The sequence below is a fragment of the Liolophura sinensis genome, chromosome 6 (genome assembly GCF_032854445.1).
Source record: "Liolophura sinensis isolate JHLJ2023 chromosome 6, CUHK_Ljap_v2, whole genome shotgun sequence".
Taxonomy (NCBI): Eukaryota; Metazoa; Mollusca; class Polyplacophora; order Chitonida; family Chitonidae; genus Liolophura; species Liolophura sinensis.
This window is the reverse complement of record NC_088300.1, coordinates 35,536,243-35,561,588: the sequence shown is the minus strand read 5'-3', so window position 1 is coordinate 35,561,588 and position 25,346 is coordinate 35,536,243. Positions and strand designations below refer to the sequence as shown.

At 39.0% G+C, this 25,346-nt stretch overlaps 2 protein-coding genes across 2 annotated transcripts in view; both read right to left on the bottom strand.

Moving 5' to 3' along the window:
• LOC135467137 (uncharacterized) overlaps positions 1–4,391 on the bottom strand; it is a 26,119-nt gene extending 21,728 nt beyond the window's left edge. Inside the window, exons 1-3 of the mRNA XM_064744899.1 lie at positions 4,295–4,391; positions 3,781–3,957; positions 24–410 (exon numbers count right to left, since the gene is read on the bottom strand). Coding sequence (XP_064600969.1) covers positions 24–410; positions 3,781–3,957; positions 4,295–4,391 — 661 coding nt within the window. The remainder of the gene's footprint in view (positions 1–23; positions 411–3,780; positions 3,958–4,294) is intronic.
• Positions 3,828–25,206, bottom strand: LOC135467136 (neurogenic locus Notch protein-like). The gene is made up of 24 exons (XM_064744898.1): positions 24,837–25,206; positions 24,180–24,478; positions 23,645–23,741; positions 22,131–22,250; positions 21,152–21,322; positions 20,178–20,585; positions 19,521–19,819; positions 18,986–19,082; positions 18,291–18,410; positions 17,290–17,460; positions 16,316–16,723; positions 15,659–15,957; positions 15,125–15,221; positions 14,430–14,549; positions 13,572–13,742; positions 12,597–13,004; positions 11,884–12,029; positions 11,004–11,103; positions 9,337–9,456; positions 8,526–8,696; positions 7,635–8,045; positions 6,650–6,807; positions 4,583–4,702; positions 3,828–3,957 (listed from the first exon to the last, which is right to left on the bottom strand). Exons 1-23 carry the CDS (start codon positions 25,204–25,206, stop codon positions 4,592–4,594), a joined length of 4,872 nt encoding a protein of 1,623 aa, XP_064600968.1. The 3' UTR covers positions 3,828–3,957; positions 4,583–4,591.
• Between the last annotated feature and the right edge of the window lie 140 nt (positions 25,207–25,346).

The following is a 25,346-nucleotide window of genomic DNA, read 5'->3' as shown; positions in this document are numbered from 1 at the left end:
AAATTGTCATAGTATGACCCTACCTCTACAGTTGCCTACTGTGTTGCGAGTTCTTGGTCTCTCAATCCCTCTACGATCCACACAGAAACAGCCCACGACAGTTCCGTCAACACGCACAGCACACTGTCTGGTGACAAAGTCTCCGTTTGGCAGACAGTGTGCGGTTGGGAATGAGTAGTCCGCCTTCAATAATTGAAGAGCGACGGAAATTGAGACCCCGCCATAGTCCCGCTGAACTCTCTCCAGATCCCACTCTGACCAGAATTCACGACCTAGCTCCTCCACAATAGTCATGTTGTGGCCAGCCATCAGCAGCTGAGAAATGGTAAGTGAGCTGTACTTCTCTACTGCTTTTATAGCCTCACTTAACAGCAGCATTGTGTAGTTTTTACGCTGACACTCCGTCTGGCCTGAAAACAAACACCAGTCGATTACAAATCTCATCTCTTACTGGTCACACTAACTGAAGTCTCAAGGTAAACATAATAATTATCTAGAAAAAAATTACAAAGGTGTCTAAAAAGTTATTTGTCATTACGGATGACATCATTTTCTAAATTTCATTATGAACACTACAATTATCTTCCACAACATGCAAATAAATTTTAATTCATTTTGTCCAGAATGTACACATACACTTCAATTTGCTTTGCCTTATGTACTGATCAGAACATTTCATATACACTGTAGTTATGAACTGGCAGGAGAAAACAACACAAATAAAATGCAATGTTCTGAAAGGCATCAATGATATAAACACTGCCTTCCAAAAGTGGAAGCCTCCAAAATACCCCTCTGGCATGTGGACAACAAACAGGTACACCACGTTGCTGGAAGTGGTATAACTCCAATCTACTTTGACCAAGTCCCTAAAGAAACACAATTAACAACATGCATTTTGACACCCTGTATGTTATAGCTATTTAGATGTATTTTAGCTGAATAGGAAATGGCCAATCTTTAAGGGTTATTAACTATATTGGCAAAACATGTCCAATACTGAAGAAATTCAATGGGCTACGAGATCTATTTGAAATGAATAAGATAAGAATATATTTTATTTATTTATTTGATTATTGTTTTACTGAAGAATATTACGAGTATTTTAGAAACTGTCACAGTCACCAAGTAAGCCGCCTCGCCCAATCCATTATACTGATGCGGGTCAACAAGTCGTTGCACTATCCCCTTCATGCTGAACACCAAGCGAGGAAGTTACAATTTCCTCTTTTAAAGTCTTAGGTGTGACTCAACCCAGGATTGATCCTGGATCTACTGCTCCCGAAAAGTCACTAAAGGACAACAAGCTTTCAGAACCTTTCAGCAGGCTTCTGGGTCAATGACATAAGTCAAAAAAGCTCAAGCTAAGCAGTTCTGTGGATACAGTACTAACAATATGGAAAACTAAAAAGTTACAAAAAAGTGGCATAGCTATATAAAGTCTGCTGTCGGCAACCATTAATTTCAATGGGCTACTGGGTCAACTGCGTGGTAAATAATAATTAGCACATATTCGGTTTCAAGGTTCTATGTGAAGCATGTTTTGTAGACATGGTGTTAATGCCAAATGTTTAGGCATGGAAAACTAGCGCATCTCCGGCTTAAAGGTTCCATGTGAAGCAGTTTTGTAGACACGATGTTAACACCAAATGTTTAGGGATGGAAAACCAGAGCATCTCCAGCTTAAAGGTTCTATGTGCAACAGTTTTGTAGACATGGTGTTAACAGGAAATGTTTAGGGATGGAAAACTAGCGCATCTCCGGTTTAAAGGTTCTATGTCAAGCAGCTCTGTGGAAATGGTGTTAACGCCAAATGTTTTGGGATGGAAAACTAGCGCACCTCTGGCTTAAAGGTTCTATGTGAAGCAGTTTTGTAGACACGGTGTTAACAGCAAATGTTTAGGGATAGAAAACCCCATACCATAATAGATGTACGTCTCATCATTAATGACAAGCATATAACAAGGCATTCAGAGCGCTCACCGGGGCTCGCCTGATTGAGCTGAGTTTGTAAAACTGCATACTGTTCAAGGGAGGCGATACATTCAAATATTCACCTCTAAACCAAAATAAAGTAGAATGACACTGTCATACACAGATATTTATTTATTTATTTGATTGGAGTTTTATGCCATACTCAAGAATATTTCGCTTATACGACGGCAACCAGCATTATGGTGGGAGCAAACTGAGCAGAGTCTGGTGGAGACCCGCTACCTTCCCACGTATGGCTGGAGAGTAAGCCAGCGTAACTAGATTTGAACTCACAGCGACTGCCATGGTCTGGGTCATTACTCTGCGCTAGCGTGCTAACCAACTGAGCCACGGTGGCCCCCCATACACAGGTATTATTCTCTAATAAGACACTGCTAAGACCTTGCAATTAAATCGAAAATCAAGACCAAAATTATTATACTGTCAGAATATGAATGTTTATCATACAGTATGCATGAAGATTGCAGAGTAGTGACTTCATATGTTATAAAGTTGTCAATCGAAGGAGTGGTAAAATGTGTTTTTGTGGGCAATGTTCTTTGATATGCAAATCATGATCTGCATTTGCCAATCCGTGTACTCGCTACCCACAATTGGCTATCAGTGTATTATGTATGGCTAATGCAATCCTGTGATTGGCTGAGCAAATGCTCACTGCCAGTGTGAGTGGTTTAACCATTCCCTTGCAGTCTAGGAAGGCACATGCATCGATCAGTACCATAGGCTCCAAGTACTAATACAGATGCGGAAAAGTTTTCTACAGATAAAGTGCATACCAGAGAAAATAAAGTCCAAAAAGTTGGTAAAGTCTGACACTTCACATATGTAGTAAAATAGCTAGAAGGACAATAATCTTCTCTAGATAGGTGTTTGCAAAAGAAACTGTATTCCTATATGAAATGCCTAAAGAAATCTGTTTTTAAAGGAGAACAGTCAAAGTGAGCAAAAAAGAAAAATGACAAATCTGGCAAAATCACCAGGGGACCTGGTTATCGTACATGTAGATGGTCTTGTGTACAAACATTGTAGCCCTACATGAAGGTTTTCTTGATTACAAGAAATAGATGAAGGTTACAAACCTCAAAAAAAAAAAAAAAAAGTCAAAGAAACATCATGTACAAGAACATTCACAAAGCCAATAAAACAAAAACCAACAAAAAAGTTCAACCTTCCAAAAGTAAGCCCTATGTAGATGCACACACCATCTTTGAGCCCTTAAACAGCGAAAAAAATATTAAAAAAGCTTGTTGGAGCTATAAAAAAAAAGTTCCTCAATCTTCAAGTAATCTTCAATCCAAGTATAAGTGCCCAATATACAGGAGCTAAAAAAGCTTAACCTTCCATCTGAGTATGTACATTTACACACCATACCTTAGATCAGGCACTTGAAAGAAAAAGCTTGACCTTTCATATATGAGAGCAACTTAACCTTCCATCTGAGTATGTACATTTACACACCATACCTTAGATTAGGGACGTGAAAGAAAAAGCTTGACCTTTCATATATGAGAGCACATTTTACAGGAGCTGAAAAAAAAAGCTTAACCAGACACCAGCACGGACCCCCCCCCCCTTCACAATACCTAAAAATGTATACAAATTTATCCTGTTGGGGCAACAAGCGAAAATCCAGGGACCACAAAACTATACTTCATATACATGAACCTCCTGTTAAGCCACAAAAAAAAATGATCACAAAGAATAATTACAGCATGAACATCTCTCCATGCTGCAATTATTTAACAACGATGAGAAAAATGCAATGAACATTGAATAACGTCTTACCTAGAGCCACAGTTGGTGTACACTGTGAGTGACACCCCACAGTACAGCACCTCATGGAGTCTCCACACTGGCTGTCTCGCACACAATCAGAAGGACAGCTACCGTTGAAGCTGAAGGCCAAGTCAACTATACCAGGAACGCTGGACAGAGGTATTAGAGGGCAACTTTGGTTTTGACCTGTCAAACAATCAAGGAAAAAAATAACATTTCACTACTGAACTCTAAAAAGTCATCAGGTGAACAGAAATTGGAAACTGCAAACAGTTCTTAAAATGAATATACACTAAAAACCAATCATAGACGGCATATACTGTGTATACACCTAATAGTAGTGAACCTTTAAATTACAGTTACAGTTGTTTAATAAGGCTACTATATTAAGGATTCATCCAGTAATACATGGAACTGAGACGTTGTACAACTATTGACAGCTATTTCACTATAGTAAACATACACAAAATTTTTTCAACATATCCATACACACAATAAAGTCCTCCAACAATTAATGTCTAACTTGAATCGCCACTCGAGATAAACACTTGAGAAATATCTAAAACAGATCCTTCGTCAGAGTATAAAACTGATGCATATGGTTTAATGATTTGATTCATTTGAACTCATTGATTGATTCATTTATTTATTTATTTGATTGGTGTTTTTATTATCCGCCGTAATCAAGACTATTTCACTTTATCGGCGACCAGCATCATGGTGGTAGGAAACCGGTCACATGTTTGATGACGATCAAATGGATTTTATACACAGCAGTGAAATAACTATTAGAGTCAATGAAGTTACTTACAGAACGGTCCTAAACACACCCGAAATCTTCACGCTCACAGTAAGGCATCTCGTAACAGTTCTCAGGAGTGCTACAATGCCATTTGGTTTGACATCTTTCGCCTTGCCCACAGTAGTGATGCTAGCAAACAAGACAGGCATCAAAAGTCAGGGATTTAACGTGTTACTTCAGTCCCAAGGCATGCCAAGCAGAAATATTAAACTGAACTGAAGGATACCCCATGGAATAAAGCTAGCACAACAGTTAAAAAAAAATTTCAATCAATGACACTATTTAACCCCTATGAAGGGTCCTCAAAAACAAAATCCTCTGCAGTTTCCCGTAAAACTTCCTGATATGACATGATAATATACCTTATGTGACGATGAATCAGCCACTTGTGCTGCAATGACATCATGTACGTTTGAGAGTACAATGTCATTTGTGGCCACGCGTAGGGTATGGGTGATGTCAAGTGTTCTTGAAAGATGTCACACCAGGCAAAATTGGAATTGACAGAAAACTTTCGCTTCCGTGTTAGCCTCCCAAACTCACAACAAGACAACTAATGCATTTTTATTTAAAATTTAAGAAAGCAATTTTGACTATCTTGACCCATATCATTTAACTTTGTTTTCAGGACATACAAGTCTTAGCTCTTTAAGAATCTATTTGATTGTTTGTTATGCTGCACTCAGGAATTTTTGTCTCTATACAATGGCAGTCAGTTTTATGGACAGGAGGAAACCAGAATGCCTGGGTTAAACCACCAACATTTGGCAAGTTACAGATGGATGTTTAGAGCTTGAGACATACAAGTGTGCACACGATATTGGCGGATAAGACAAGTGATGAACCCTAATGAAGACTGCACAAACTGTTACAAGAGTATCCTCGACTGCATACAAAAATAAAGGAAAATCAATAAAAAATGTCAAGTACAAGCCAGATGTTAATGCAAAGGGCAATATTTGAAAATCTCAAATTTCCCACAAGATGTGTAATCCACGTTCAGTCAATCAAAAAAACAAATATTTAACCTCTCAACATCAATAAAAAATTGATTTCAAACTTGTCTAATCACCCATACTGGTGAACACAGCATTACTGGAACTTTGTTTTTTGTTTTTTCAGAATTTTGACAAGATTAATAGCCTTTGAATAAAAAAACCCCCACTAAAGTGGGTTTTTTATCATGCAATGCTCTGACTATAAAACTCCTTTAAATCAAGTACACTTGACCATAAACTTACGATTTTAAAAAAATCACCTATGTATAAGTAAGTATACGGACACACTTCAAATGCTCTCAAATGATGAAACGCGACTTTAAATTAAAAGTAAAAAAAAAAAAAGATATAATGAAAGTTATTTCAGAAGAGGGGTCCTTACAGACCCAAATCGGTATTGCTTAGTAACTCTATAAATCACCTTTAATCTAAAATTCTTATGACGCTATGGCATACATCAATTTAGAAAAAACAGAGATATGATGTCACACGTCCCCTACGTACCGTAAGAGGCCAGGCACTTGACCAAGGTACAGTCCCCCTTATTATTAGAATAAAAACCGAGTATTGTGGCTTCCTGGTTGAAACTTTGGGGAATAACACCAGATGCATTCCACTTCCAATTTCCCATTGAAAAATAGCTTGAAAGTATATCAGAATTGTCCCCGCAATCAGAAGGAAAAAAACAGCTGATTAAACGCCACTTCTACATGGCAAAATGGTGAACTTGTAACAAGTGATGTAACAGTGAAACAGCTGACTGTTAACAGTTGTGTTAGAAATGTTTTGCCCTTGATTGGTTAAAAATGGGTTAAAACTGAGAGACTGGCGACCCATTCAATTTTCCCAACATGAGCAGTTTTTGCTCACTTTGGTCTACGACGTCTCGGTTATCCTACATTACAAAAAAAAAAAAATGTGACATTGTTTTTAACTTTAAAATCTTTATCAATACATGTATACATTTGGTCTAGTGTTGTCTGTTCTTTTAAATAATTTATTTACTTTTCTGTTCACAAATTTTAGCCTACCATTCACCATTGTTGTACAAAATATCATGGACAATGGGATGCCTTACCTGACAAGGGTGTGTGGGAGGTGGGGTTGTAGACACCCAGGCTGGGGACTCACAGTGTTGACCTGTGTACCCACAGGCACACATACAGCGGTACCCAGCCCCTGACATCATACAAGAGCCTCCATTCCAACATGTGCCCATGTTCGGCCCACACGAGCCTGCAACAGCACAATTGATCACCTTCAGGAGGGCAAAACAGGTCAAAAAAAAAAAAAATCAAGTAGAAAGATACCTTCGCAATGAATTAAAAAATTAATGTTCAGACAATTCTCCTACTTATTTTATGCTACCCAAAAGAATTGCATACAATAATTGTCAACGCATTCTGCAATTTTGAAAACCTCCGTGTTATCAGGATATCAATTTACTTTCTATGCAGGCCAAATATTATCCAAGACAGTCTTCTAAATTCATCAGATATCGCACACGACGTTAAACCATCAGGTGGAGCTTCACAGCCCCTTGCAACTTTTAGAAAGTTTAAATTACATTTTTTTAACAGATCCTATAAAACTTATCCAATTTTAATATCATACATTAATTAGATTTCAAGACAGATATATCCTAAACCACTTCTGCCTTGATTCACCACTTGGAAGAATGTTGCCGGCCATGCAAAAGGTTGTAAAAGGAGCTCTTATATGCATAGATTTGCTGTAAATGCCACAATGAATTTTGATTTCCTGACAGGCGGTCTGGTGTGTGGGTGGAGAAAGTGCTATTGCCCTCCACCCAGGGTGCATAAACCTGACAAACCTCCTGACCTAAAGCCACATGTGCACACTTGATCCAGCGAGACTGAATTCAACCTGATTGGTCGAAATCATATTGGTTACAGTGAGAAAAAATTAAATGAATGATTTTAGAGTTCCAAGATCAATCAGTGCACTACAGACAAACCACTGGTTGGCTAGTGAACTTTTAGCCCCGAGTAGTAGCAGAAACAATCATATTATAAAGAATGTATTGTGGCATCTTTCCTGACCTTGACGAGGGCAGACGGGTTTCCATGGGTAATAGGTCACCTGGCTTCCCAGCTTCTCTCCAGTCTCAACATCGGCACAGTAACACAGCTGGATGCTTCCATTTGTGTATCTCAAACACTGCACGGGCTCAAACTCTTGCCTGTCGTACGTACAGTTGGGGTAAGGCAAGGCTAAAGATGACCGAGTCATATTTATAAGTGTGCCTATACTGAGGCCCTGTACTTCACTCGAACTTTCTTGCAGTTGAGCAAAATTGATCTGGAACATCTGGGAGATGAACTGCATGATGTTGTTGTTCTGAGCAAATGTCATTATCTGGCCGTAGGTAATGTTGTCAACTCGACTCAGGTTTGTCAAGGTTTCATTCATAATAGTTAAGGTCATTTTCTGCCGCTGGCATAAGCTCTCTTCTGGATAAAAAAAATGCAAAAGTGGAAAAGTACTGTGGCCAGAATATTTGATAAAAATATAAAGGGTGAGGCAAGCTCTACCAGTGTTACATATTCTCATGTAGCTTAGGACAAAATTTACTTTCTTTGATCAATTACACAATCGCCAGGATATGACTGCAATACTACAAGAAACAAAACCTTACACTGACATTGAATGATTCTTGAAAGTTCTCAATATATGTACCACAGGGTTTAATCCAAACTTCTACAGAAAACATCAGAACAAATACATGTAGTTTTCTTTATTTTAAAACTCTATAAAACTTCACAGAACATGAGACCTGGCAAAACAGCCTTGTGAGAGCCATTCACCAATTTCTGTCACCAAGGTCTCACAAAGAGATTTGGAATTTAGAAATGCTGCCATTTTAACTGATAATTAACCATATAAACATTGTCAACATTTATTCCAAGCACAAGCAACCAAGCGCATCATACCTGTAGCTAAAGGCAGAATACAAGAAGCCCCTGTCTCAGACTCACAACACTTGTAGCCCTGGGTGCAGTTTGAATCCAGCAAACAGTCCATTCTGAAGGAAGCTGGAGATGTGACTAAAAGGTTTAATAGCTTCACCGTGTCAGCCCGAGGACATACACCTGGGGTGGTCTCTGTAATAAACATTATTGCCGTTTTACTGATTAATTGTCTGAAGGCCAGGAACGATGAAGGAAATGATGGTCTTCCATAAAGAACGGTATGGCTGCAGCAATACAAACAATGTGGTGTTAAGCCATAATCAATGACTACTTTCATTAAGACGTACAAATGTATTTTCATACTACCTTTCTATTATAAAGGAATGCCCACTTGCCAGAAATGACAATTGACTTATTTATTTTTTTATTTGATCGGTGTTTTATGCCGTACTCAAGAATATTTCACTTATACGACTGCGGCCAGCATTATGGTGAGAGGAAACCGGGCAGAGCCCAGGGGAACCCCACGACCATCCGCAGGTTGCTGGCAGACCTTTCCACGTACAGCCAGAGAGGAAGCCAGCATGAGCTGGACTTGAACTCAAAGCGACCGCATTGGTGAGAGACTCCTGGGTCATTACGCTGCGCTAGTGCGCTAACCAACTGAGCCACAAAGTCCCCCAATGTGTTACTGTGAACACTTTTGATAATGTTCATTACCATATTATATCAGGTCAGGTTAAAAAAATTAGTTTCATAGTAACTACTGAGACAGCATAAAGAGCACAAATTCAAAGCACTGAGCTCACTTTATACAGTGCAAATGTCTCACCAATGTTTCCACAGTTTCTACCCTTGAAACCAGGACGGCAGGAACATCTGTATCCCATTACACTGTCAGGTATACAGGTCGATCCAAATAAACATGGGTTGCTTTGGCAAGTGGCATTCGCTGAAACAGGTAAACAAACTGTCATTTTATAATTATCAAAGCCTCAACCATGACACAATTCCATCTGGAGAACTTGCTCAACAGGTATGCCTCAATGAGGGAAGGAACAGGATACCTAACAAACTTCGTGTAACATTACCTCATTGCCCCATCAGAGCAGTGCACCACTTCCAGCCACCAAGGCTTTCAGAAATGTTTAAGTGGTGGAATTTCGTACATTTCCTGTCTAAAGCTTAGACTGAATTAACGTGTTTCATGTCCTAGCAATTGAAAGACAAGCACTGATGTAATCTGAGACAGTTTACAGCCACCAAGGAAAAAGGGAGATGTAATTTCGAACATCCTTTGTCCAAAGCTGGGATTGAACTAACATCTGTTATGTCCTAGCAATTGAATGAGTGCGTGCTTGGGGTTTAACGTCATGCTCAACAATTTTTCAGTCATATGACGACAAAGAAATCATTAGAGTGTATATAATGTACCTCCTTGTTGCAGGACAGATTTCCACCGTTCTTTTATCTAGTGCTGCTTCAATGAGACAACTGAGCGAAGGCAAGTAAGCTGCTCCGCCTGAGCCATTATACTGATACGAGTCAACCAGTTGTTGTACTATCCCCTTAATGCTGAATGCCAAGCAAAGGAAGTTACAACTTCCTCTTTAAAGTCTTAAGTGTGACGCGATAGAGGATTGAACCCGGATCTACCGCTCCCGAATCAGATGCTCTACCAACTGTGCTATCCGGGCCAGTACGATTGAATGACAAGCACTGTTCCCAACACCTTGGGTGAAACAAACCACAACCTTACTTTACAATAAATGACCAAAAATTTCACCCTGGGATATGGAAAGTGTATCCCAGGATTCATTGCGTTAGCTGTGGGTCTTACATCAGGGGAGGTCAGGGGATTATGCTGACCATTCAAGAATGTAATAAACAAAGTCATGCTTCACTGAGCCGTCCGTCTATGCTCCTACCACCAACAGTTCATGTTTTCCTCAGTTTTAATCATAATAATTTTAGTACATGCCCTTGTTTTATTATCATTATTTTGTTATAAATGGGAATTTGGGAGAAAACAGCATGACTACCCAGTAACTTTACACATGTAGAGTGTCACGTCAAATATCCGTTTTTAAACTGCAGGGCTCTCCGTATATAAAGTTATATCAGAATTTAGCACACCGTGAATCCATACTAGCAAACTAGGCCTACCAGTGCACAAGATGATGATGTCAAATTGCAATCAAAGTGACGCCTACACACGTGCATTTGCGCCGCTGCAGCTGAACATTCTGGCATAATTTGAAAAACTGTCAACTTCCTCCCATATTTCATAACATGAATACTTAATTTATTTAATATTTAATCCTGTCTCCTCAGGGGAGATTTTAGTCATACAGACTAGTTTTATCTACAAGTAGATACAAGCCACCTACAATCTCACATATAATGAGCTACTGGGCAAAAAAGGCTTACTTTAGAATATTTTAAAAAATTTTAAAGATTGAACCAAAAACTAAAAAAATACCTTTCAGTATCTCTTACCTCTACATACAGTAGTAGCTTGACATTCCTCAGCCCCTGGTCCCACATATCTACACTGCTGCTCTACAACACAGTGTGTCCCAGGAGAACAGTACTTCATCTGATAAAACCAAAGACAGGCATTCATATATCATCAGCTTTCTTATCTATTTCTATATACAGTGTTCTTTTTGGTGATGAACACAATGTCAGAGACACACTAAGTTCAAAGCCATTTTCTAAAGAAAAAGAAAAATAATGTGCAATGCACTAAATACACCATGCAAGCACAGGTGCAAAAAACAATATATGTTCACAAAGTCCTTGTGACAGAAGTTCAATGACTTTGAAATAACAGGTCAATGTCATTTACATGATTAATTACACGCTATAATGTACAAGTTTGAAGAGAATTGCTGGTAGCATTTAAGAGAAATTTTTTTGAGCCTTCCATAAAATTTATATCCAGATAATCTTGAGGAAACTGGTCATGGTCACAAAAAATGACAGCAGTTCTTTCCAATGTCTACATGTACATTTGGAGTAAGTTTGGTAAAGCTGTCTGGATGGACAAATGGACGAATAAAAATATGACTATAGAAAGCATTGTGATGTCCAGCTTGGACTTATTAGACATTGCGGCCAAAGTGTCCGAGTCCCAGCTCAGTGAACGTAATGACTGAGAGTGGTAAAATGAAAGCATAGATCGACACAAGATTAACAGATCTCACAGCTAATCAACACCGAATCCAAAAAATTAACTGAAGATTGTGCACTTAAAATTAGCAATAACAACTGCTTAATTGATCCTACAATACGGCTTCCATAATGTCACATGTCATGCATTCCGTTTCAGACTTAATACACAGCAATAATACAGATCTAACCTTAAACCACTAACCTGGCAAAGTGATGGGGCAGTCTGGCGATGCATCTCACAATGTCTGCCTTCATACCCACATGCACAATCACAGTAATAGTCACTTCCCAATGGCACACATGTTCCTCCATTCCAACATGGCTTGCTTGAGCAAATGTCACCATCATCTGGGAAAAGATTGGGAGGAATTGATATTTGATTCATATGTCCAAGCATTATTTCTTCAAGGTCAACAGTGTCCATACCTTTGTAAGAAGTGAGTGAGTGAATGCTTGGGGTTTAATGTCGTACTTCACAATTTTTCAGTCATATGATGACGAATTGCATGTAATGTGCCTCCTTGTTGCAAGACGGAATTATGCCACTCTTGCTGGTGCTGCTTCACTGGGACGACTTACCGAAGGCCAGTAAGCCACCCCGCCCGAGTACAACATTGAGTCCTGACTGATTCTGAGAGACCTACTAACGTTAGAATGGTGTTCTGCCATTTGTTTAGATTTATTTATTTCCCTGGTGCTTTACGCCATGCTGAAGAATATTTCACTGATATAACGGCAGCCAGCTTAAAGGTGGGAGGAAACCAGGCACACCTTTTTTTTTAGCCTATTTGACATGGTTTAGCTTTAACGGTTTTCTAAAACATTATCAGCTTCATAACACAATTAATCAACATTTTTACATCTTGTACATAAATCTTAGACTGGTCTCAATCTAAATGAACTGGCACAACTGACCTTGACGACGGCAGACGGGTTTCCACGGATAATAGGTCACCTGGCCTACCATCTCTCCAGTCTCAACATCGGCACAGTAACACAGCTGGATGCTTCCATTCATAAACCTAGAACACTGCACGGGCTCAAACTCCCGGCTGTCATATGTACAGTTGGGGTAAGGCAAGGCTAGATGCTGGCTTGACATGTTCAGTAAAGCACCCACACTCAGGCTTTGTAGTTCACCCAGACTGCCCAGGAGCTGAGACACATCCACCTTGTACATCTGGTAGATGTAACGTTGAACTCGATTATCCTCAGCAAAAATCATCAGCTGTGACAGCGTAACGTTGTCTACACGGCTCAGGTTTCGCAAGCTTTCCTTCACCATCATCATAGTGTAGTTCTGCTGTTCACACAAGCTCGCACCTAACAACAACAACAAAACAGACCTAAGTTGGTTAGTGCTGATGATCACATATGTAAAAGATGTCAAAGAGCATCAAAAAATTTGCAGTTACAAATTAGCACACAGAAATCCACGTTCTGGGGAAAAGAACTAGATTGGCATTTGTAATAAATTTAACCAATAACCAAATTAATACCAAAATCACAATATTTTCCTTTGATATGCAAATGTTTTATACCCAATAAAGGCTTGCAGAAATCTCAAATATAATGATCCATAATGTCAACTTTAGTGGTACTGAGCAAAAAGGCTTACTTTAAAATATTTTTCAAAATTTTAAAGATTGAACCAACAAACTGGTTCAACAAGTACCCAAATCTCCAAAACTATACTTATCCTTGATTTGTTACGAATGAAAACAACGTTACCCACAGGATTTTCATGCTGACAGGAAAAAAATGATGGTAAACGAAAGTAGAAGACATCCACTCAAAAAATAGACGTGTACATACGTGTATAATAAACGTATACTACTTCATTGTAACTCAATGGGTTTTCACACTCTTATTACAGTAAGTCTTCCTCACCTGTAGCTTCTGGCCAGACACACCTGACCCCCGAGTCTGAGAGACAACATTTCTGGTCATTCCCACAGTCAGAGTCCACAACACAGTCTGCTCCTAGTGATGATGGAGATGCCACTAACTTGTGAAGCAGTTTCACTATGTCCACTTTCCCACAAACTCCTCGGTGTGAGGCTGAAAACAATTATAGGCATTACCAACAAACATATCTAAGCAAAATTCTTACCAGGCAACAAAAGCCACAGCTTAAAATCAACAGCAGTACATGTTTGTAGATTAGTTGCCATTTTGTATTCCACATTGACTTCCTTTCCAATTAATGAAAAAACGAAAAAAAAAAACAAAAAAACAAAGGCACACACATATAACAAGCTGTTCAGAAAAACCTCCTAAATTTGAAATCATTCCAGATTTTTAAACGCAACGGTTTTATGTCACACTTCCTATCACTTGAAGGACATTAGACAATTTTGTGAAAATTCCAGTATATCAGAAAAAGTATTATTGAAAGAGCTGTATTTTTCACTTGATTAACAGCAACCATATGCAGGAACATCAAATCCCAGAAGCTAGATGCCTGCTCAGTCTAACATCCTATTTCACACATGCATGTCAAAAATTGCTACTACTTGACCGATGATTCTGAAATTTCCATGAAAGGTGTCTAATGTATGTATATACAGTGTATGCTTGGGGTTTTAAAGTCGTGCTTAAAAAATGTTCAATGTCACCAGTGCTGCCCAGAAAACACCCGACATGCCAACCCTCCCAGTCAAATTATACTGACACTGGGCCAACCAGTCCTGGCTCTCTCAATATATACAAAAGTGAATTACAGCAAATGACAACTGGCAATCTTACCCGGGATGCCACAATTTCTCCCTGTAAATCCCTGCTGACACCAACACCTGTAACCCTGCACACTGTCCTGGGTGCAGGAACCACCAAACATACAGGGGTTAGTGCTGCACATGTCTCTGGCTGAAAGTATGCAATGTCCAGTACATCAGAACAAGCAAAACAAATCATCATCTAACATACAAACTCTATACATCCTTGTAGGGAAAAAACTAATTGCTTTACAACACATTGGCCTTTATTAGAAAACAGATATACGAAAGAGGTAAGGAGAAAGAGGTGTTTTCAAAACAGCACCTCTTCATTAAATTTATAACAAGGGGAGTAATAACTAGACTAAAATCCTTTATTACTGACAACGGCATACACAATTTCTATTGGTGTCTCACTGACAAAGGGCAAACACAATCTGTATTGGTGTATCACTGACAGAGAGCAAACACAATCTGTATTGTTGTCTCATTCACAAAGGCTCAGCAGAAGCTGTATTTTTCTGTCTCAATGACAAAGGGTCAGTAGAGCCTATATTTATGTATCACTGGAAAAGGCCAACAGACGCTGTATTTGTGTCTCACTGGCAAGGCATCGTGTCTTGCTGGCAAACTGTCAGCAGAAGCTGTGCTTATCTCACTGGCAACTGGTTAGTAAGAGCTGTATTTGAAAAGTGTCTATTATATGTACTTGTATGTATGCCATACCTTTACATACAGGAGTTGTTCTGCATGTCTTATTGCCCTCTCCCACCTTACACTCCTCCTGTGCTACACAGTACATCTCAAGGGGGCAGAAAAAATTCTGTAGGTGAAACAACAACATCCAACATACATAAGCCTGTAAACCAAGATAAACTATGCATGCTAACTGCATGTATTTTAGGAAACATGTAACCTACTGCATATGTGCTCTACAAATTTGCCTGAGAAAAATTGCAATTTTAGAGGTAAAAAAAAAACAATAAATAGTTACTTCTAGAATTTAAACATACCAGTAGATCATTTTATCTTCCAAAAAAAAATCAACAAAAAAAACCCATCAGAGACATGCAAAATGTGTAACTTATACACAGACAAAATTTTAGGCCAAATACAGAAAGCAATTTAGTGAACGCAATGCACCATAGTTTTCATTATTAGAATGATACCTAATTCTTGCTTGTGCCACATCTTATTTTGTACAGCTGAATTTCAAAAAGTGAAAAGATTTAAAGTTTGTTTTACTTTAACAGGATTTACCTGACAGACTCCAGTAGGAGGGGGTACAGTTCCATTGTGATACTCGCAATTTCGACCATAGAATCCAAAGAAACACATGCATCTGTAGCCATTGGTGCCTTCAGGCATACAGGATCCGCCATTTTCACAGATTGTTGGCGTCCTTGTGCAGACCGTCCCCACAGTCCCGTTGTAGAATTGGCAATGGTCGCCATAGTAGCCACTCATACACATACACCTGTAGTTCTCATTGCCCACAGGCTGGCACGTTCCACCAGACCCACAAAGGTTAAGTGTTCTGGAGCAAGCAGTGCCGACATCTGCCCCACAGAAAAGAAATGAAAAGTCAGTGAATCAGCTTCAAACCTGCTCTGACAGCCATTCATTTATGTCACGCCATTCAACCCAGTGTGATATAGTTGCATTTACCATTCGGTTTGCTTAGACGGCAGAATAATATCAAACTGAAAATATTTAAGTTTTTAGTTTCTTATATTTACCTGCCTCTAAAAATGTAAATTTTGGCTAGTCAGGTCATTTTTTTAGCTTATTTGCCATGGTTTAGCTTTAACGGTTTTCTAAAACATTATCAGCTTCATAACACAATTAATCAACATTTTTACATCTTGTACATAAATCTTAGACTGGTCTCAATCTAAATGAACTGGCACAACTGACCTTGACGATGGCAGACGGGTTTCCACGGATAATAGGTCACCTGGCCTACCATCTCTCCAGTCTCAACATCGGCACAGTAACACAGCTGGATGCTTCCATTCATAAATCTAGAACATTGCACGGGCTCAAACTCCCGGCTGTCATATGTACAGTTGGGGTAAGGCAAGGCCAGATACTGGCTTGACATGTTCAGTAAAGCACCCACACTTAGGCTTTGTAGTTCACCCAGACTGCCCAGGAGCTGAGACACATTCACCTTGTACATCTGGTAGATGTAACGTTGAACTCGATTATCCTCAGCAAAAATCATCAGCTGTGACAGCGTAACGTTGTCTACACGGCTCAGGTTTCGCAAGCTTTCCTTCACCATCATCATAGTGTAGTTCTGCTGTTCACACAAGCTCGCACCTAACAACAACAACAAAACAGACCTAAGTTGGTTAGTGCTGATGATCACATATGTAAAAGATGTCAAAGAGCATCAAAATATTCGCAGTTACAAATTAGCACACAGAAATCCACGTTCTGGGGTAAAGAACTAGACAGCATCTGTAATAAATTTAACCAATAACCAAATTAATACCAAAATCACAATATTTTCCTTTGATATGCAAATGTTTTATACCCAATAAAGGCTTGCAGAAATCTCAAATATAATGATCCATAATGTCAACTTTAGTGGTACTGAGCAAAAAGGCTTACTTTAAAATATTTTTCAAAATTTTAAAGATTGAACCAACAAACTGGTTCAACAAGTACCCAAGTCTCCAAAACTATACTTATCCTTGATTTGTTACGAATGAAAACAACGTTACCCACAGGATTTTCATACTGACAGGAAAAAAATGATGGTAAACGAAATCAGAAGACATCCACTCAAAAAACAGACGTGTACATACGTGTATAATAAACGTATACTACTTTATTATAAGTCAATGGGTTTTCACACTCTTATTACAATAAGTCTTCCTCACCTGTAGCTTCTGGCCAGACACACCTGACCCCCGAGTCTGAGAGACAACATTTCTGGTCACTCCCACAGTCAGAGTCCACCACACAGTCTGCTCCTAGTGATGATGGAGATGCCACTAACTTGTGAAGCAGTTTCACTATGTCCACTTTCCCACAAACTCCTCGGTGTGAGGCTGAAAACAATTATAGGTATTACCAACCAACATATCTAAGCAAAATTCTTACCAGGCAACAAAAGCCACAGCTTAAAATCAACAGTAGTACATGTATGTAGATTAGTTGCCATTTTGTATTCCACATTGACTTCCTTTCCAATTAATGAAAAAACGAAAAAAAAAAACAAACAAAAACAAAGGCACACACATATAACAAGCTGTTCAGAAAAAATTTGAAATCATTCCAGATTTTTAAACGCAACGGTTTTATGTCACACTTCCTATCACTTGAAGGACATTAGACAATTTTGTGAGAATTCCAGTATATCTGAAAAAGTATTATTAAAAGAGCTGTATTTTTCACTTGATTAACAGCAACCATATGCAGGAACATCAAATCCCAGAAGCTAGATGCCTGCTCAGTCTAACATCCTATTTCACACATGCATGTCAAAAATTGCTACTACTTGATGGATGATTCTGAAATTTCCATGAAAGGTGTCTAATGTATGTATATACAGTGTATGCTTGGGGTTTTAAGTCCTGCTTAAAAAATGTTCAATGTCGCCAGTGCTGCCCAGAAAACACCCGACATGCCAACCCTCCCAGTCACATTATACTGACACTGGGCCAACCAGTTCTGAATCTTAGCTACTGTATATAAACCTCTCAGTACTGAGTGTCAAGCGAAAAGTGTCTTATCCATGTTGTACAAATATCAAACCTTATGTGTACCTATAAAACATTTTAGTCACTGCATAATTAAAAATGTTATAGTTTTCCTTTTTTTCTGGCTCTTTCAATATATACAAAAGTGAATTACACCAAATGACAACTGGCAATCTTACCCGGGATCCCACAATTTCTCCCTGTAAACCCCTGCTGACACCAACACCTGTAACCCTGCACACTGTCCTGGGTGCAGGAACCACCAAACATACAGGGGTTAGTGCTGCACATGTCTCTGGCTGAAAGTATGCAATGTCCAGTACATCAGAACAAGCAAAACAAATTATCATCTAACATACAAACTCTATACATCCTTGTAGGGAAAAAACTAATTGCTTTACAACACATTGGCCTTTATTAGAAAACAGATATACGAAAGAGGTAAGGAGAAAGAGGTGTTTTCAAAACAGCACCTCTTCATTAAATTTATAACAAGGGGAGTAATAACTAGACTAAAATCCTTTATTACTGACAACGGCATACACAATTTCTATTGGTGTCTCACTGACAAAGGGCAAACACAATCTGTATTGGTGTATCACTGACAGAGAGCAAACACAATCTGTATTGTTGTCTCATTCACAAAGGCTCAGCAGAAGCTGTATTTTTCTGTCTCAATGACAAAGGGTCAGTAGAGCCTATATTTATGTATCACTGGAAAAGGCCAACAGACGCTGTATTTGTGTCTCACTGGCAAGGCATCGTGTCTTGCTGGCAAACTGTCAGCAGAAGCTGTGCTTATCTCACTGGCAACTGGTTAGTAAGAGCTGTATTTGAAAAGTGTCTATTATATGTACTTGTATGTATGCCATACCTTTACATACAGGAGTTGTTCTGCATGTCTTATTGCCCTCTCCCACCTTACACTCCTCCTGTGCTACACAGTACATCTCAAGGGGGCAGAAAAAATTCTGTAGGTGAAACAACAACATCCAACATACATAAGCCTGTAAACCAAGATAAACTATGCATGCTAACTGCATGTATTTTAGGAAACATGTAACCTACTGCATATGTGCTCTACAAATTTGCCTGAGAAAAATTGCAATTTTAGAGGTAAAAAAAAAACAATAAATAGTTACTTCTAGAATTTAAACATACCAGTAGATCATTTTATCTTCCAAAAAAAAAAACAACAAAAAAAACCCATCAGAGACATGCAAAATGTGTAACTTATACACAGACAAAATTTTAGGCCAAATACAGAAAGCAATTTAGTGAACGCAATGCACCATAGTTTTCATTATTAGAATGATACCTAATTCTTGCTTGTGCCACATCTTATTTTGTACAGCTGAATTTCAAAAAGTGAAAAGATGTAAAGTTTGTTTTACTTTAACAGGATTTACCTGACAGACTCCAGTAGGAGGGGGTACAGTTCCATTGTGATACTCGCAATTTCGACCATAGAATCCAAAGAAACACATGCATCTGTAGCCATTGGTGCCTTCAGGCATACAGGATCCGCCATTTTCACAGATTGTTGGCGTCCTTGTGCAGACTGTCCCCGCCGTCCCGTTGTAGAATTGGCAACGGTCGCCATAGTAGCCACTCATACACATACACCTGTAGTTCTCATTGCCCACAGGCTGGCACGTTCCACCAGACCCACAAAGGTTAAGTGTTCTGGAGCAAGCAGTGCCGACATCTGCCCCACAGAAAAGAAATGAAAAGTCAGTGAATCAGCTTCAAACCTGCTCTGACAGCCATTCATTTATGTCACGCCATTCAACCCAGTGTGATATAGTTGCATTAACCATTCGGTTTGCTTAGACGGCAGAATAATATCAAACTGAAAATATTTAAGTTTTTAGTTTCTTATATTTACCTGCCTCTAAAAATGTAAATTTTGGCTAGTCAGGTCATTTTTTTAGCTTATTTGCCATGGTTTAGCTTTAACTGTTTTCTAAAACATTATCAGCTTCATAACACAATTAATCAACATTTTTACATCTTGTACATAAATCTTAGACTGGTCTCAATCTAAATGAACTGGCACAACTGACCTTGACGATGGCAGACGGGTTTCCACGGATAATAGGTCACCTGGCCTACCATCTCTCCAGTCTCAACATCGGCACAGTAACACAGCTGGATGCTTCCATTCATAAATCTAGAACACTGCACGGGCTCAAACTCCTGGCTGTCATATGTACAGTTGGGGTAAGGCAAGGCTAGATACTGGCTTGACATGTTCAGTAAAGCACCCACACTTAGGCTTTGTAGTTCACCCAGACTGCCCAGGAGCTGAGACACATTCACCTTGTACATCTGGTAGATGTAACGTTGAACTCGATTATCCTCAGCAAAAATCATCAGCTGTGACAGCGTAACGTTGTCTACACGGCTCAGGTTTCGCAAGCTTTCCTTCACCATCATCATAGTGTAGTTCTGCTGTTCACACAAGCTCGCACCTAACAACAACAACAAAAGAGACCTACCTTGGTTAGTGCTGATGATCACATATGTAAAAGATGTCAAAGAGCATCAAAATATTCGCAGTTACAAATTAGCACACAGAAATCCACGTTCTGGGGTAAAGAACTAGACAGCATCTGTAATAAATTTAACCAATAACCAAATTAATACCAAAATCACCATATTTTCCTTTGATATGCAAATGTTTTATACCCAATAAAGGCTTGCAGAAATCTCAAATATAATGATCCATAATGTCAACTTTAGTGGTACTGAGCAAAAAGGCTTACTTTAAAATATTTTTCAAAATTTTAAAGATTGAACCAACAAACTGGTTCAACAAGTACCCAAGTCTCCAAAACTATACTTATCCTTGATTTGTTACGAATGAAAACAACGTTACCCACAGGATTTTCATACTGACAGGAAAAAAATGATGGTAAACGAAATCAGAAGACATCCACTCAAAAAACAGACGTGTACATACGTGTATAATAAACGTATACTACTTCATTATAAGTCAATGGGTTTTCACACTCTTATTACAATAAGTCTTCCTCACCTGTAGCTTCTGGCCAGACACACCTGACCCCCGAGTCTGAGAGACAACATTTCTGGTCACTCCCACAGTCAGAGTCCACCACACAGTCTGCTCCTAGTGATGATGGAGATGCCACTAACTTGTGAAGCAGTTTCACTATGTCCACTTTCCCACAAACTCCTCGGTGTGAGGCTGAAAACAATTATAGGTATTACCAACCAACATATCTAAGCAAAATTCTTACCAGGCAACAAAAGCCACAGCTTAAAATCAACAGTAGTACATGTATGTAGATTAGTTGCCATTTTGTATTCCACATTGACTTCCTTTCCAATTAATGAAAAAACGAAAAAAAAAAACAAACAAAAACAAAGGCACACACTTATAACAAGCTGTTCAGAAAAAAATTTGAAATCATTCCAGATTTTTAAACGCAACGGTTTTATGTCACACTTCCTATCACTTGAAGGACATTAGACAATTTTGTGAGAATTCCAGTATATCTGAAAAAGTATTATTAAAAGAGCTGTATTTTTCACTTGATTAACAGCAACCATATGCAGGAACATCAAATCCCAGAAGCTAGATGCCTGCTCATGCATGTCAAAAATTGCTACTACTTGATGGATGATTCTGAAATTTCCATAAAAGGTGTCTAATGTATGTATATACAGTGTATGCTTGGGGTTTTAAGTCCTGCTTAAAAAATGTTCAATGTCGCCAGTGCTGCCCAGAAAACACCCGACATGCCAACCCTCCCAGTCACATTATACTGACACTGGGCCAACCAGTTCTGAATCTTAGCTACTGTATATAAACCTCTCAGTACTGAGTGTCAAGCGAAAAGTGTCTTATCCATGGTGTACAAATATCAAACCTTATGTGTACCTATAAAACATTTTAGTCACTGCATAATTAAAAATGTTATAGTTTTCCTTTTTTCTGGCTCTTTCGATATATACAGAAGTGAATTACACCAAATGACAACTGGCAATCTTACCCGGGATGCCACAATTTCTCCCTGTAAATCCCTGCTGACACCAACACCTGTAACCCTGCACACTGTCCTGGGTGCAGGAACCACCAAACATACAGGGGTTAGTGCTGCACATGTCTCTGGCTGAAAGTATGCAATGTCCAGTACATCAGAACAAGCAAAACAAATTATCATCTAACATACAAACTCTATACATCATGTCTTTGTAATGGCATGAGCATCCATTGCTGGAAAAAAACTAAATGGATTGGCCTTTATTAGGGAACAGATATACGAAAGCGGAAATGAGAAAGAGGTGTTTTAAAGCAACAGTAATAGTAACTCCTTTATTACTGACAACAAAGTCCATAGAAAAACAAACATAAGATGTTGTATTTAGCAGCTTAAGGAGATATTAAGGTCCAATAATTTGCTCTGCCAAATTTCTGTAGTGCCCTATATGTTACATGTAACACCATTCAACTTCAAATTCTGAAAAACACATATACATGTAGTACATAGGTTAACTTGTTTGATTTTCTCAGATTGATTTAATTGAAATAGCAGCATCAATCCACGGTTCACACTTCATGTAATATGACACCATGTTATAAGCTGTACTTGTGTCTCACTGGCCAAGTGCCTCTCCTATAAGTATTGCTGTTTCCTTGACAAAAGGCAAACACAATCTGTATTGGTGTATCATTGACAAAAAGGCAAACACAATCTGTATTGGTGTCTCATTGACAAAAGGCAAACGAAATCTGTATTGGTGTCTCATTGGTAAAGGCCCAGCAGAAGCTGTATTTTTCTGTCTCACTGACAAAAGGCAAACACAATCTCTATTGGTGTCTCACTGACAAAGGGCAAACACAATCTGTATTGGTGTATCATTGACCAAGGGCCTACACAATCTGTATTGGTGTATCATTGACCAAGGGCCTACACAATCTGTATTGGTGTCTCATTGGTAAAGGCCCAGCACAAGCTGTATTTTTCTGTCTCACTGACAAAAGGCAAACACAATCTCTATTGGTGTCTCACTGACAAAGGGCAAACACAATCTGTATTGGTGTATCATTGGCAAAGGGCAAACACAATCTGTATTGGTGTCTCATTGACCAAGGGCCTACACAATCTGTATTGGTGTCTCATTGACAAAGGGCAAACACAATCTGTATTGGTGTCTCACTGACAAAGGGCAAACACAATCTGTATTGATGTTTCATTGACCAAGGGCATACACAATCTGTATTGGTGTCTCATTCACAAAGAGCAAATACAATCTGTATTGTTGTCTCATTCACAAAGGCTCAGCAGAAGCTGTATTTTTCTGTCTCAATGACAAAGGGTCAGTAGATCCTATATTTATGTGTCACTGGAAAAGGCCAACAGACGCTGTATTTGTGTCTCACTGGCAAGGCATCGTGTCTTGCTGGCAAACTGTCAGCAGAAGCTGTGCTTATCTCACTGGCAACTGGTTAGTAAGAGCTGTATTTGAAAATTGTCTATTATATGTACTTGTATGTATGCCATACCTTTACATACAGGAGTTGTTCTGCATGTCTTATTGCCCTCTCCCACCTTACACTCCTCCTGTGCTACACAGTACATCTCAAGGGGGCAGAAAAAATTCTGTAGGTGAAACAACAACATCCAACATACATAAGCCTATAAACCAAGATAAACTATGCATGCTAACTGCATGTATTTTAGGAAACACGTAACCTACTGAATATATGCTCTATAAATTTGCCTGAGAAAAATTGCAATTTTAGAGGTAAAAAAAAACAATAAATAATTACTTCTAGAATTTAAACATACCAATAGATCATTTTATCTTCCAAAAAAAAAAACAACAAAAAAAAACCCATCAGAGACATGCAAAATGTGTAACTTATACACAGACAAAATTTTAGGACAAATACAGAAGGAAATTTAGTGAAACGCAATGCACCATAATTTTCATTATTAGAATGATACCTAATTCTTGCTTGTGCCACATCTTATTTTGTACAGCTGAATTTCAAAAAGTGAAAAGATTTAAAGTTTGTTTTCCTTTAACAGGATTACCTGACAGACTCCAGTAGGAGGGGGTACAGTTCCATTGTGATACTCGCAATTTCGACCATAGAATCCAAAGAAACACATGCATCTGTAGCCATTGGTGCCTTCAGGCATACAGGATCCGCTATTTTCACAGATTGTTGGCGTCCTTGTGCAGACCGTCCCCGCCGTCCCGTTGTAGAATTGGCAATGGTCGCCATAGTAGCCACTCATACACATACACCTGTAGTTCTCATTGCCCACAGGCTGGCACGTTCCACCAGACCCACAAAGGTTAAGTGTTCTGGAGCAAGCCGTGCCGACATCTGCCCCACAGAAAAGAAATGAAAAGTCAGTGAATCAGCTTCAAACCTGCCCTGACAGCCATTCATTTATGTCACGCCATTCAACCCAGTGTGATATAGATGCATTTACCATTCGGTTTGCTTAGACGGCAGAATAATATCCAACTGAAAATATTTAAGTTTTTAGTTTCTTATATTTACCTGCCTCTCAAAATGTAAATTTTGGCTAGGCAGGTCATTTTTTTAGCTTATTTGCCTTGGTTTAGCTTTAACTGTTTTCTAAAACATTATCAGCTTCATAACACAATTAATCAACATTTTTACATCTTGTACATAAATCTTAGACTGGTCTCAATCTAAATGAACTGGCACAACTGACCTTGACGATGGCAGACGGGTTTCCACGGATAATAGGTCACCTGGCCTACCATCTCTCCAGTCTCAACATCGGCACAGTAACACAGCTGGATGCTTCCATTCATAAACCTAGAACACTGCACCGGCTCAAACTTCCGGGTGTCATACGTACAGTTGGGGTAAGGCAAGGCTAGATACTGGCTTGACATGTTCAGTAAAGCACCCACACTCAGGCTTTGTAGTTCACCCAGACTGCCCAGGAGCTGAGACACATCCACCTTGTACATCTGGTAGATGTAACGTTGAACTCTATCATCCTCAGCAAAAATCATCAGCTGTGACAGCGTAACGTTGTCTACATGGCTCAGGTTTCGCAAGCTTTCCTTCACCATCATCATAGTGTAGTTCTGCTGTTCACACAAGCTCGCACCTAACAACAACAACAAAAGAGACCTACCTTGGTTAGTGCTGATGATCACATATGTAAAAGATGTCAAAGAGCATCAAAAAATTTGCAGTTACAAATTAGCAC